Below are 13,929 nucleotides of genomic sequence, written 5' to 3'. Positions count from 1 at the left end.
GAGGGCTAGGTGATTAATTTCTAATAACCTCACGGAAAAGCTCAAGTACTCTCAGATGCATGGAAGCGCAACAATCAATTGGGAATGCGTTTATTTTGAAATTTGTGACTGTGTTGATGCACATAACGTACTTGTGTAAAACAGGCAACACATTCCCATATCTCTCCTTAGAAAGCCTGACAGAATTTGTGAGGGCAATCAGGTGAGACCATGAAGAAGGAACTCGGGAAGGGATAAGCTGTCAAGAATGTTGGTGATTGACCTGGTGTGTTGGGAGAATACCTAGAAGAGCGAAGGGAAGAAGTTCCAATGACAGCTGGGAGCTGAGAAAAGACATTCCTGGCCAACGCTGACCTCAGGGTCAGCAGGGTCGGCAGGACGCGGAGGGGCGCACGCACGTCCCTGCAGCCACGCAGGAAGATCAAGCGAGAGCAACCACGGCGTGCGGAACGCGGGCCACACGGATGCGGGAGCAGGCCGAGCCCTGGCACTGTGCCCCCCGCCCGGCTCTGGGGCACCGGATGCCAGGCCGAGGAAGGATCTGGGGTGCTTCCAAACTAACGGTCCCCACGTCCCTCGCTACTTCGAGCTTAGCCTCCGCGGCCAAGCCCAGCATCCACGCAACAAGCAATAAGTTACCGCTACAACCCTGCACAGAGGGGCTCCCGCCCGCCGGGGGGCTTGACCGCGTCACTTCCGGCGCGCCCGCCCGGAAAGAGGCGGAGGTCGCAGTCCGGGTGTGCGGCTCCTGGGGACGCGCCGTGTCGGGGACGCGCGTGGAGGGCGGGCTCGGGAAGGGGGAGTGTCCGCGCGCCGCCGCTGCCGCCGCCGCCACCGCCGCCACCGCCGCCACCGCCACGGTCCCGGTCTCTGCCGGAGAGCTCTCAGCATCTCTCCCGGACACCCAGCCCCTCCGTGCAGCCGGACGCCGCGCTCTAGGGTCTGCGGGAGCCTAGCCAAAGCCTAGCCAAAGTTGCTGCCGACTGCGGGGCGGGCGGCGGGACGGCCCCGGTCCCCTCCCCTCCGTCATCCCTGCTTGCGGACTCCCGGGTCATGGGGAACACTGCGATCGCCAAGAAAGGCAGCGAAGTGGAGAGCGGTGAGTCGAGTCGAAGGCCCTGGCTGGGTTCCCGCCGGATGGGCCGCCGCGCGGTGCAGCGCCCTGGGCCGGTGTCCCCCCCAAGGCCGCGCGCGAGCCACGGGCCGGGCCTTGCAGTGGCCGCGGGGGCCGGCCGCCTCCTCCTCTGTCCCCTCCCCCACGAAGGCTCGGGGGTGAGGGCCAAGCCCCGGGGCTCACTGGAGAGAGGGAAGGCGGGCAGCGAGGTCCCTGTGATCCCCTTTCTTACTAGAGCGAGGAGGGCTGCCACGGTCTGGAACGCGTCCCCAAATATGGTCCTTTTGTGATCGCACCCTTAGCTCTTCTTTCTCCCAGAGCCCCCAACACCCAGACCCTCCTTTAAGGGAGCCACAGGTAGTACGTTTGGGTTGACTTGGCTTTTTCTCCTTCTCCTGGATGTATATCAGTTTTCTCACAAGGTGAGTGTCCGTGAGGGTCTCCAAAGGTGACGTTAACCCTTAGTGTCTAAGGCTCTTTCTTTCACCCAAGAGATTAGAGATGGCAGACATAAATACAAGCAGCAACTTTATCCATTCGAGGAAAAATAAGTGAGACAGCGTTGCGTTTACTCTAGACATCCAGGAATGTTCCAGGATGCCTGTAAAACTTAGAGGCATTTCAGAGTTGAAGTGCTTTCTTCCGAGAGCTGAAAGTTCAGACGTTCAGTACTGTGTACAAAATTTCAAGACAAAAGGGTCGTGGGAATTGAGTTTCTGTGTAGCAACTTGGTTTTATATGTAAGCATACACATATATGCGTGTTGTGTAACAGGCTGTGAGAAAATTGTGTGCCATTATTCGGCTCATATTATAATTTATAATTCACAATAATTAGAGAACGGTCCCTGACTTTTGTTACATTGCCATAGGTTAATGACATCTCAGTCCTTGAAGTAAGTCTGACAATTTGTTCGTGTTACTGTAAGTAACGTCTTCCATTGTGTCTGTGTTTATAACAGAAGAATGAAGCCAATCTTGTAATTAGCTTGAAGCAAACAGCTTTTGATTCTCATGAACAAAGCAGAGTTGAGTTGACAGAAGAGAGTCTAGCTATTGCTTTTGTGGAATGTAAACAACAGTCAGATTTAACGGGTTATGTTTCATCAATAAGGTTCGTTCCAGGGCATGGAACAGCAGGGCAAACTGTTGGTGAGCATGTGACAACTTGAAAAGCCGATGTAGAATTAGGACTTCCTTGTTATCTTAGTAATTGTGCAAATGTAGTAACTAATTGTACAGACTCACAAAAAATGAAGTATGACAAAATACTATATCCATGTAACATTGCTTTTCCCCTATTTCTCTTGTACAATGTATGCTAATTGTGTTATGAAAATATGCTTGATAGTTGGATCAGCCCAGTAATTTTCTTAGCAAGTGCTATCTTGCACAGTTCTTATATTTTTAATGATAGTCCACTCTCCAGCAGTCTATACACTTCCCCTAGACGATATGCATTTAAACTAGCAGCTATGACAAAGTCTTGTGTGAACTTATTTATAGAAACTGAAGAACATTAGAATCATTTGAAAAATATTGTGAAGTGTCGAAAGAAGACAGCAGATGTCCCATGGGATATAGGAGACGGTCATGGCTCAGCTCTCAGGGCTCACAGGGGGAAGTGTCAGCCAGGTGTGCTGGTGCTCTTCTGTAGCAAAGAAGTGGTACAATGTCATAAAACGTAATGACAGAACATGGCTTACCACTCTGTCCCCAACTCTTCTGTGTACTTTTCAGATGAATTATTCCTGAAAATTTGTGGCTCATATTTTAAATGTAATCATTTAAATTTCTCTTGATACACAGAATACACTTTAAGAGATACACTTAAGAGTTTAGTCTACGAAATCATCCTAACTCAAGACCCAACCAAGTGCCAGACCTGAAGAAACAAGAATTGAGATCATGTTATCAACGAGAGAGTAAAGAACAGCTCTGAGGCTCTGACTACCTCTGCATCACTAATTAATCTGTCCTCTCTCAGAGTAGCTACCACCTGCTTGGGTTTCCTCGTAGACCTGTGGACAAGATCCTAAAGTGTCACTTACTGTGTAGCATCAGGTGAAAGGCAGAGTGTCAGTGCTGGAGCTGAGAGTAAATTAGACCACAAGACGTTACCAGCAGCACAGTGTTTGGTTTGAAGAGCTAATTAAAGATAGGAAGGTAAGATTTGCAGTTTGATGAGGAAGTGCCTCCCACAGACAGGGAATTCTAGAGCTTAATTCTAAAAATACTCCCAAGGAATGAAGTTGGGTATAAAGGTAAATGAACAGGCTTTGGGGGGTTGTTTTTGTTTTGTTTGGGGGAGGTTGTTTTGTTTGGGTGTTTTTTTTTTTTTGTTTTGTTGTGTTTTTGTCAGTGTTGTTTTAGTTTGCTTTGGTTTGCTTTGGTTTTGTTTCTTGTTAGCTTTGAGCACCCAGGGCCTTGCTCCTACACCCACAAAATTAAAGGATTCCATTCTGATCATCACAGTTTCTAGACATAAATTACTTTGAATTCCTCAGAGAACTGGGTGTTTCAAAGAACAACTTTCGCCATTATATAAGTCTCCCATGTGTTTTTAAAATTACTCTTGAAATAAATGTCTTCCAAAATTTGAGTATACTTATTTTTCATCATTTAATACACAGAACCTTAAACTTTTAGAAACAGGAGGCTACAAGTCTCAGAGATGTGTTCAATCCTTGTAAGTCAAGAATGTTTTATTTTTGAGTTAAGTATGTTATTCACATAGCCTTATTAATACAAAAAGAAAAACAAGCAAACAAAAAAACTCCATGCTTTTTGTTCTTTTAAAAAATATATTACATCTCCAAGCTGTCTGTGGAGCTATGTATTACAGATGTAACTATGTCCAGGTCAATGGGTGAAAACTGCTGGGCGTTAATTCTCCCATGAGTAGAGTAGGAAAGCCACCCTCTACCCCAGTGGTTATATAATGGTTTTTGGAAATGACCTTGAAGCTTAGACTGGGTGAGGTGGCACACACCTTAAATCCCAACACTGGAGAGGCAGAAGGCTGATCTCTTTGAGTTCAAGGCTAGCCTGCTCTATACAAAGTTGAGGCCAGCAATAGTGGCATTGTGAGATATTGCCTCAAAAGAAAGAGAAAAGGAAAAAGAGACCTTGAGAGTAGGAAGAAACTGATCAAAGAAAGTCATTAGTAGATCAAGTTCAGCAAATGCAAACTTCTTAACGTTTTGGAGAACTAATCTGGCACTTGGCACACATTGCCATACATACATTTCAAACCCTGTGGAATGGCTCTGATGTTACCCCATTTTCAAACTGGATAAAGAAGTGCTGTGTAACTTGTTAAAGGTTGCATAGTAGTTAATCAGGGAGTGACATTTGAACTTGGGCAGGCTAGTCTCAGAGCCTCTGACCGAAGGGTCCTGCTGAGCAGTCTTTTTTGAGTACCCAGCTGAAAGTCAGGTTCAGGACACACAGAATAGCCAATTCATCGTTTAAGTTTATCAGTGATAACACACTGTGTTGCTTCCAATGATGACTCTATTTGGATAGGCTAACTATCTTAAATACGAAAGATTATCATTCCTGTACCATTTTCTGGATTCATATCATCATCTAAAACTGGGAGGAAGGGCTAAATTACTTTCTTTAATTATTTCATTTTCAATTTGGTAAAATGACAAATTAACCATATATAATTAACTTTCTGCTCTTAAAACCTTCATTGCTATATAGTTTATTCCTCATTTCTAACGTGTACCTTCCTGTTAGGTAGCAAGTCAAGAGGCCACTTGAGCTTACATTGCTATTATTAATGAATTTGGAATTTTGCATCGTACCATGATTTTTCAATCGACGATAGATATGGTCTCCACTTCGCTGCTCCGTGAAATGGTTTCTAACTAGATAGAGCTGTTGGGAATTTGGAATACAGCTGCACCACTGAAGAAATGATATTTTACCTTGCATTTGTCTAGATGGTGTTTGGTAGATTGACAGCCTGTTTTTGACAAGAGCTGTCTTTACATATAATAAAAACGCCAACCAACCCTTATTCTATAATTTTGGTAATTTGGTAATAATCATGAGTGTATTTAGATGAACAAAATTCTAGATATATGTTTTCTCAAAATCATCAGCATTTCTTATAAATAACAATTTATAAACATAGTGAACAAATTAAGATGTAGTAATTTGATATACTCACAAAGTTCCCTTTGGTGGAACTTAGTTATGAATATAAGTATATATATTTGATTGAAAATTTTTTAGGATCATTTGTTGACAAATGAATTTAGTTTTCTCTTGCTTCTTATGTCTTTGAACTTTTTATTTATCAGATTGACAAGTTTCTTAAAGGGTAATTAGAAGTAGAGAGTTGTCAGTTAACTGGCAGAGGTACTTGAAAATAGTCTTCTTTGGGTTAAAAGAGAAAAATCAGAATTATGAACTCGGCTTTGACTGATAAGCACATATGATCTCATTATTTCTGATTTTTATTTTTGTGTGGATTACTGTTTAGAATCATCTCCCATTTGGGAGTCATTTGTCCTGTTCCACTCAGGCTCCTCCGCAGGACACAGGCAGATTGCTGCTTCTCACTGCTGGCATCAAGAAAGCGGCTTGGGTAGATCAGTCATGGCTAAGAGGTAGAAACAGCCGGGAACGAGAGGCTGGGTAAGCCAGAATAGCTCAAGATTCTCATGGACAGTTAGAAGTTAACCACAACCAATTGTGATAGACCATCGAATTAACGAAGTAAAGCAATCATTATCATTTCTAAGTTTAAGACTACAGAGTCAGTTCAGTGAATAAACTGCAGACAGCAGGACCTGAGTTCACATCAGAACTCATGGAAAGCCAGACACAGTAGTGCACAGTTGTAATTTCTGTGCCTTTATGGTGAGAGGGAGGCCAGGCTAGGAGGATCCCTGGAAGTTAGCTTGTGTGTACTCTGCCCAAACAACAGAGGCCCTGTGTCAGACAAAGTGGAAGTTGCGGGCTGAGATTTTTCTTTGATCTCTGTTACACTCACATGCATATCGTGCACACTCACTCACTCACTCACTCACTCACTCATGCTCTTCCAAGACTATCTTGTAGTGGTGGCACACACCTGTAATACCAGGAATAGATGGGCTGAAGCAGGAGGATCATGAGTTATCAGCTCCCTCAGTCATATCACAGGAAACCTGGGCGCAGACATAAAATACTTTATAAAGCTTTTTTTCCTTGTTCTTCCATCCATTTACTCATTCATTTATTCAGTACACAGAAGTAAGCCTACGTGTTAGAGTATATGTGATGATGTAAAAATAAAGATGGGTTATATCCAATTCTAAAACAGCAACAACAAAAGTATTTCATGAAAGGTTAGCAGGGCAGCCAAGAGAAGGAATGGTCTTTTCCATTAAGACAGGGTCCAATAAAGACTTTCAAAGAGGTGGACCCTTAGTGGGATACTGAAATGAGAAATGTTTACCAAAGAGGCTATAGGAGAAAATCAAAGGATAGAAACAGCACACTATGTCACGATTAGAAAGACAATTGCCTGTTAGAACTAAATGGTAGACTCTGGAGTTGGTGATCAAGATTGTATAATGAAAGAACTCAGAAGACACGGGCCCCAGGGAAGACTAAGAATTTGATCCTAAAGACAACTACTACAGACTTTGAAGTCAGGGAAAGAGATTTGATAAAATTTCTGTTTTAAAAATAATTTGTTGACCTTGCTGTGGATATTTAGCTCTAGTGGCCTTTGGTGTGTTTTAGTGAATGGGATGCAGGCAATGAGTTGCTTTCCTGTAGCTCATATAATGAAAGGCTTGAATGTTCTATTATAAATTAGATTTACTGTTCTGTGTCTAAGCAAATGGTTTCGGGTTAAATTTAGGATTCTTTTAAAGACAGAAAAGTAGTAATTGAAATACTGCACTAGTTAGTTGAACTTAGTTCTGCCTTCGAAATCCAGTAGAGATGTGATGTCTTTTATCAGGCTTGCTGTAGTGAGGGATGGGCGTCATGCCCTATGGCTACACTGGAGATTCACATGTTGACTCTTTGGTGACTTCACAAAGCTTTTTCTTCTTCTAAGGCAGTTGTTGAATTTCAGTGTGAAAGTTTATGGCAGACCTAAACTTTTCCAAGTAGATATCGTCCTGAAAAATTGAGCCTTTGAGATTTGACTAATGGTCTCACTTTGTAAAATTTGTTTGTCGTTCTTTTTTAGTAGGTGACCACATAGGCATTCCTTGGCTTCTTTTATAAGGGCTGGCTCTCCTGGGAACTTAGCAGTCACGGATGTTCATGGGGAGAGTGTGTCTCCTCTCCAGCTGTAGCTGTGAGATAAATCATCCTGCAGCTCAGACTCACACAGAAAATGTCTGCATATTTGTCATTCTGTCCTCTGACGCTTCTCACTCAGGACTCCTGAGTGTCTGCTTCAGACTAGGCACTGCGCTTCGTATAGATGCAAAGAAAAGTGAGACTTGGTTCTTGTCCTCAAGCTGCAAGACTGCTACTCAGAACTGTCTGTGGCAAGTCATAGGACACATGGGCCTGGCCTCGGTGCTGGGCAGAAGTGAATTGTGGGGCTTTATATAGGGAAGAGTGTAGAGTTCCCGCGTGGTCTATAGTTGTCTGTTGAGTTCCCTGGGTCACTCCCCGCGTGGTCTATAGCTGCCTGCTGAGTCCCCTGGGTCACACCCTGTGTGCAGCACTCTGGTTACTGTGTTGCTCCGTTTGTTTCTCTACTGGGCAGCATGGTGTGTAGGGCAGAAACAGTGTCCAGTGTGTGTATTTTATTTGCAATAAAAACATGAACACAGCTTTCCCTTACACACTGCTTGACTGGATTGCTGAGTAAAAAGAAAGATGAAGCAAAACTTCGTTTTGTTTTTATTTGTATTTGAGGGAAGGTACGAAAAACCAAAAACTACTTTGGTTTTTCAAAAACTGATCTCTCCTGAGGTCTGTTATCCAAGTGTAAGTAGTATAACCTAATCTACCATTACTGGCTTGTTACGGGTCATATCATGCTACCTGCACTTTCTGAGACCACACATATACATACCTACCAGTGTACCTGGGAAGGTTGCTATAGCGTGGTTACATATGAGTCCATGGTGGGCAGGGAGATGGAAGAAGAGTAATTTGGAACAGGTTTTACATACAGTTTAATGAAAACACTAGCATTACCTTAAAAACAGGTTGCGGCAGAAAAATTGCCATGCTGTTTTCATCTCAGCTGTGTGAGCACACAGCTGCTTGATCCACCTGCGTGTAGAGAAGCCCTGCCAAAAAGTATTAAAGCACATTAGCAGCATCTGCATTATCTACAGTAAATTTTGAGTATTAAACAATGGGCAAAACTTGTAAAACTGCCGACATCTATGGCTACCATGGAAGTAAATGGGAGGGGACAGCGTGGGAATGAGAATAAGCAATCATTCATGTGCAGGGTGTATGCTTCAAGTCTTTGGATTAAAGACTAGTACCTCAAGAAGCTGCTGTTGTGGAATTGCTGGGAAACCTTCTTTACATCTCACTAGGGACCCCAAAAGCCCTAACCAAGGGTCTAAAGCCACTCTGAGATGCTGTGAAGCAGCTTCCCCAGCTGTCCTAATGCTGCCAACCTTCAGCGCAGTTCCTCAGCTGTGTGTCCCCAAGCATAAAAGTTGTCGTGCTACTACTTTATAACTGCAGTGTTTCTGCTCTTATGCATTGTAATGTAAATGCCTGCTAGTCAGGATATCTGATAAGCGGCCACCAAAGGGGTCTCCCAAACAGAAGCCATCGGAGGGAAAAGGAGGAATGCACAAGGCAGTCTGTGGTGTAGCCTCTTTAGCAGTTGAGGGTCAGTAGAAGCCACTAACATACCAGAAGGGCTTTGAGCGCCGCTGAGCGGCTTCTTTGTACAAAACAGTAACAGGACTTCACGCCTAGGGAACTTTGTCAACAATAAAATGACTTAGATTGATTTGACATTGAATATAGCAGAATTGTTTTTAAAAACTAACAAGTACATGTGGTGACAACAGAAAATTATGAGGCAGAGAACACACACAGTCAAGACTTTAGTATAGTTTCAACAATGTTATCCCACAGTGTTGGAAGATGCCTTTTTTAATGGTTCTTTTCAGTTGACTGTGTGATGGAGTTCCACTAGGCCAAGTTAAAAGTGGACCCCACATGGTTACATTGTACAAGCTGTGAAGGTTTTAAACCTGTGACAAGTGACAGAAGGGAATATCTACTCGTTGCAAGAAAATCCTCACTTATGATCCAGAGTGCTACAAGCACTTAAAACCCATGTACCTCTCCTGGACTTTCTCAGCCCGCCCACTCTCTGTCAGCAGCTGCCATATGTTCTTAGGCTGGTCACTCTGTAGCTGAAATATATTTATGGAGGGGCTCAGTTGCAGTACCATGACAGGCAAATTTCTTGTTAAACACCTTCATTCGTTATTTTGTTTTTGTTTTGTTTGTGATCATCAGCAATTCCTTGGTCAGGAATAAGAATCTTCCTGCTGTTCCTCTGTTGAAGTCTTACATGGATCTAATCCTCTGTGCCAGCTGGAAACAGGTCATCACCCTTCCTGCATCAGCAAAGAGGCCAAAAGAGGATCTTCTGGATAGTGTGCGTACCATAAGATTCCTTTTCCTCGCTTCAAGGGCGAGGCAGCTGAGTCCTAAGTGACCAGGGCCTATCACTCACTTGCTTATTGTTTATAAGTCACTTATTCATTGAATGACTGTAACAAGTTAAGGCTTTTTCTCTTTACCTGCTGGAGATGCCTACATAGTTAGCTTTCTGTACTATATGATTTAAAAAAAAAAACTCCTCGGCAGTGTGGACTTCATTAAAATCAGTTATTGAATCCTATTCCCCTGTATGATTAAAATTGCCATCTTCATAATGTACTAGAATCTAGCTACCTGGGTTGTAGGTAGTGTGGTTATGGTGGCGAACTTGCACTCTGATGTCTAGTCACCATTGCAGAAGCTTTTAGACTGAAACCTGTGGCTTTCAGTCCGTGTCACAATAGTCTTCCGCCTGTCTTCATTTTGGCATGAACAGTGCAGGAGTCATTGGTGTAAATCTTTCCCATGGACTTGTAGAGCACAGTCACAAATCCTGGGTCATCAAATCTCCATCCCCATCCTCTGGCTAGGGGGAAGGTCACTTGATTGTTTCTGTAAGTGATCAAACTTAAAGGAGACTTGTTCATAGATGCCAAACTCTGAAAGTGTGCAGATCACCACGCTCTGTCATCGAAGCCTGCTCTCCCCGCATCTTCATCATTATTAACCGACCCATGTTATACGGGGTGTATGTGCCCTTTTTAGAGGAGATTGTCATTATTAAGTAGTAGCCAGTCATTGACTACATCACATTTTATTAAACTCCTCTGGGAATGTATAGGTGATAATCTGACATCTGTGCCTAAGGTTGCAGAGGGATGAAGTCTGTCATGTAGGAAAGACCTGGTGTGCTGCAGATCCAGAATATGACATTTTCATCCATACAGGAATCAGAGAGCTTGCTCAGTGTCTTGACTCTAGAGTGTGCCAGGGTTGATGGCTCATGTATAGTGGAAACTAAAGTCACGGATGGTTTAATGGGTGATAAAACTAGCAAACTCAGGAGCTGGAGAGATGGCTCAGTGGTTAAGAGCATTTGCGCCCATTCAGAGGACTTAGGTTCAATTCCCAATACCCACATGGTAACATGTCTGTAACTCCTTTTCCAGATGAGCTACCACCCTCGTCTAGCTTCCATGGGCACCAGGCATGCACATGGCACACATACATTCATGAAGACAAAACATCCATAAATTGAATTCTATTTTGTGAGTGTTACAGGAGAATACTTTACTTTATCTGTACTGCGTTGACCATTTGGGGTCAGAGCTACTTGACCTGATGAGGTTGCTCTTCTTTAGTATAGTACAGTTTACTGTATTAAAGTAATATCACTTCTTTTGTAAAGGGTGCACGTGTGTGTCTATGTGTGTGTGTGTATACACATGAGTGCAGGTGACTAAGAAGGCCAGAGGTGTCAGATCCTGTTGAAGCTGGAGTTGTAGACAGTCTTAAGCCACCTGAAATGGATGTTAGGAACTTAAGTCATACAAGTTCTCAACCTCTGAGCCGTTTCTTTAGCCCCAAATTTACAATATCTAAAATGGGAGAAGAAAATTGGTTTTTGTGGGGGGAGGCGGGGCATGGTTGTAAAATGTTTTCCTTGACCTTTGAAAACTCCTTCTTTTGAAGTGTTTGTCACTCATCTGTACTACTGCTACCAGTTACTGCTTTTATTTAATCTGTGGCTTGCTTCGCATTTACCAAGAGCACGGACCTCACAATCTCTTTTGGTTTTTAAGCCTGGCATTCATTTTAGGCAGGTTCCAATTCTGTGTGGATAACTATTCATCATCACGGGGCCTCAGAAACCTTTGTTATCTGTAACCTCCTTCCCTGTACTTCACTCATCTCATTAAGAACCTTGTCTGTCATATGAACGAACTGCTCTCTGATTGCCAGGGTAGCTAGCAATTCTCTGATCGCAGCGTCTTCTTTCTGATTGCCTTTAACAGTTGTTCTCTGCGCAGCCACTCATTCGCACTTCATTTTCTTCTTACCAGTCAGGATGACATGGAGCCCAGAACCTTTGCAAGTCTTCATATCATATCTGCCTGATAAACCCAACTCTGAGAGACTCCGCTCTCCTCCTCCTCAGTGCTTTCAGCCGAGAATTGAACACTAGGAGAAAGCTATGCACAAGAATGCTCTAAATTCACTGTCATCTTCAAGTGGGCTGTCAGCAAGACAGTTGTCAGCAAGACAGTCAGACTACGTTTCTCTGAACAACTCTCCTTTATGATTCCTGTTTCATTCTTCTGTCTGGCTTCTGCACTATCTTCCTCTTCTAATAATAATCTAACCTCATATATCACAATGAAAACACCAGATAGGAAGCCAGGTATATCTCTTATCAGGTTTCATCCTCAGCTTATAGTTTAGAGATACTTCATATTGACCTATCTAGGAATCTTGGTAATTTTATTAATTCTAAGTTCTATGTGTGTGTGTGTGTATATGTGTTATTAGATTATTTTTGTTGTTACTCCTACTGTGACAATATCTGAGAATTTACAAGGAGGAAAGATTTGTTTTGGCTTATGATGTCAGCGATTCTCAGATCATGGTCAGCAGGCTTTGCTTCTTTGACCTATGACAAGGCAGAGCATTGGGTTAGTGTGTATGTGCTACAGCAGAACTTTACATCATGGCAGCCAGGAAGCAGAAGGATATAGGAAGGCTCTGGATCTCAATGTTCTTTCAACAGTGTGCCTCTAACATTACCTTTATCTGATTTAGGAAGGATATTCTTTGTCTCGCATACACAAATTATGTGTGTATGTATGGTGTATGTAGTATATATACTACATATATGTATGAATATGTAGTATATATACTACATATATACACATATATACATATACATACATATATGTAGTATATACACCATACATACATATATATACACACATATGAAAATAGTGTGAGCATATGCTACTTACATGTGTATTTCTCATATGTATTAGAGTCTATACATATAAAATAGAAAATGGGTGTCCTTGTTAACTTCAGCTGTCAGCTTCACATAGCTCAGAGTCATCTGAAGGAATCTTAATTGCGGAATTGCCCAGATCCAATTGGCCTGTGACTTTATGTGTAAAAGAGTATCCTGATAGACGACTGATTGCTATGTGAGGGTTCAGCCCACTGAAGGTAGCAGCATCCCTAAGCAGGGTGATCTGTGCTTGAAGAGCTGGCTGAGCGCGAACCAGAGAGCAAGCCAACAGTAAACAGCAGTATTCCACCATTACTTTTGCCTCCAGCATCGTGCTTTGAGTTCCTCTTCTTCATTCCATCAATGAAGCTTGTGACCTGAAAGTGAAAGCCTATCATCTTTTGTTTCCCAAGTTCCTTTTGGTTATGCCATTTATCACAGCAGCAAAAAACAAATTAGAACAATGGGCAGTCTGTTAAAAGTTCTTTTTATAGTTATGACTTTTGAATAGTAATCCAATATTGGCTATCTAGGAAATGTTCAGCTTGATTGTGAAATATTATCATTTTGGATCCTTTATGTAGAAGTGAGTTTTGTTGTTATATTTTGATATTTATGACTTTTTTGACTAATGTTTTCTAATGTTTTGTTTTCAAATGTTTGAGGGTTTTAAAATTTTTATTTATTTATTTATTTTAGTTTCATTGGGATTAGAATATATTTTGAAAGATATTCAGTCTTAAAAACTTTTGGACTTAGAGGGATCTGGGAGGGAGAAAGAAGGGGGAAGGAAAAGGGGGGTTGGTTCAGATAAAGGAGGAGATGGGGGAGAAGTACAGAGGGTCAGGAATTTGAAAGGAGGAGAGTAGCAGTGGGGGAGGGGGACTGGAGGTGGTCACTAGAAAGTCCCAGACGCCAGGACCCCAAGAGGTTCCCAGGATTCAACAGGGAGGACATTAGCTGAATTACCCAACAAAGGAGAGATTAAACCTGTAGAGACCATATCCAGTGGATAGGCATGGCCCCCAGTTGAAAAATGGGGCCACCAACCCACCTCAAAAATATTAATCCAGAATTCCTCCTGTCAAAAGGAAGTGCAGGGACAAAGAGTGGAGCAGAGATTAAAGGAAAGGCCATCCAGAGGCTGCTCCACCTAGGGATCCATCCTATATGTAGACACCAAACTCTTGCTGATGCTAATAAGCACTTGCTGACAGGAGCCTGGTATAGCTGTCCCCTGAGAGGCTCTGCCAGTGCCTGAC

General features: G+C 42.8%; 1 protein-coding gene, 1 long non-coding RNA gene and 1 pseudogene across 2 annotated transcripts in view; 2 read left to right on the top strand and 1 right to left on the bottom strand.

The window, feature by feature from the left end:
• Positions 1 to 790: 790 nt before the first annotated feature.
• Prkacb (protein kinase, cAMP dependent, catalytic, beta) overlaps positions 791 to 13,929 on the top strand; it is an 83,368-nt gene continuing 70,229 nt past the window's right edge. Inside the window, exon 1 of the mRNA NM_011100.4 lies at positions 791 to 1,099. Coding sequence (NP_035230.1) covers positions 1,054 to 1,099 — 46 coding nt within the window. The 5' untranslated portion in view covers positions 791 to 1,053. The remainder of the gene's footprint in view (positions 1,100 to 13,929) is intronic.
• On the top strand, positions 1,107 to 13,462 carry LOC115486180. Its single transcript, XR_003954577.1, has 2 exons — positions 1,107 to 1,536; positions 9,586 to 13,462. It is a non-coding gene; the product is annotated as an uncharacterized LOC115486180 (long non-coding RNA).
• Positions 9,926 to 10,521, bottom strand: Gm19104 (predicted gene, 19104; annotated as a pseudogene).

This window comes from Mus musculus, chromosome 3, assembly GCF_000001635.26.
Source record: "Mus musculus strain C57BL/6J chromosome 3, GRCm38.p6 C57BL/6J".
In the NCBI taxonomy this organism is placed as follows: Eukaryota; Metazoa; Chordata; class Mammalia; order Rodentia; family Muridae; genus Mus; species Mus musculus.
This window is presented reverse-complemented; position numbering and strand designations above follow the sequence as displayed.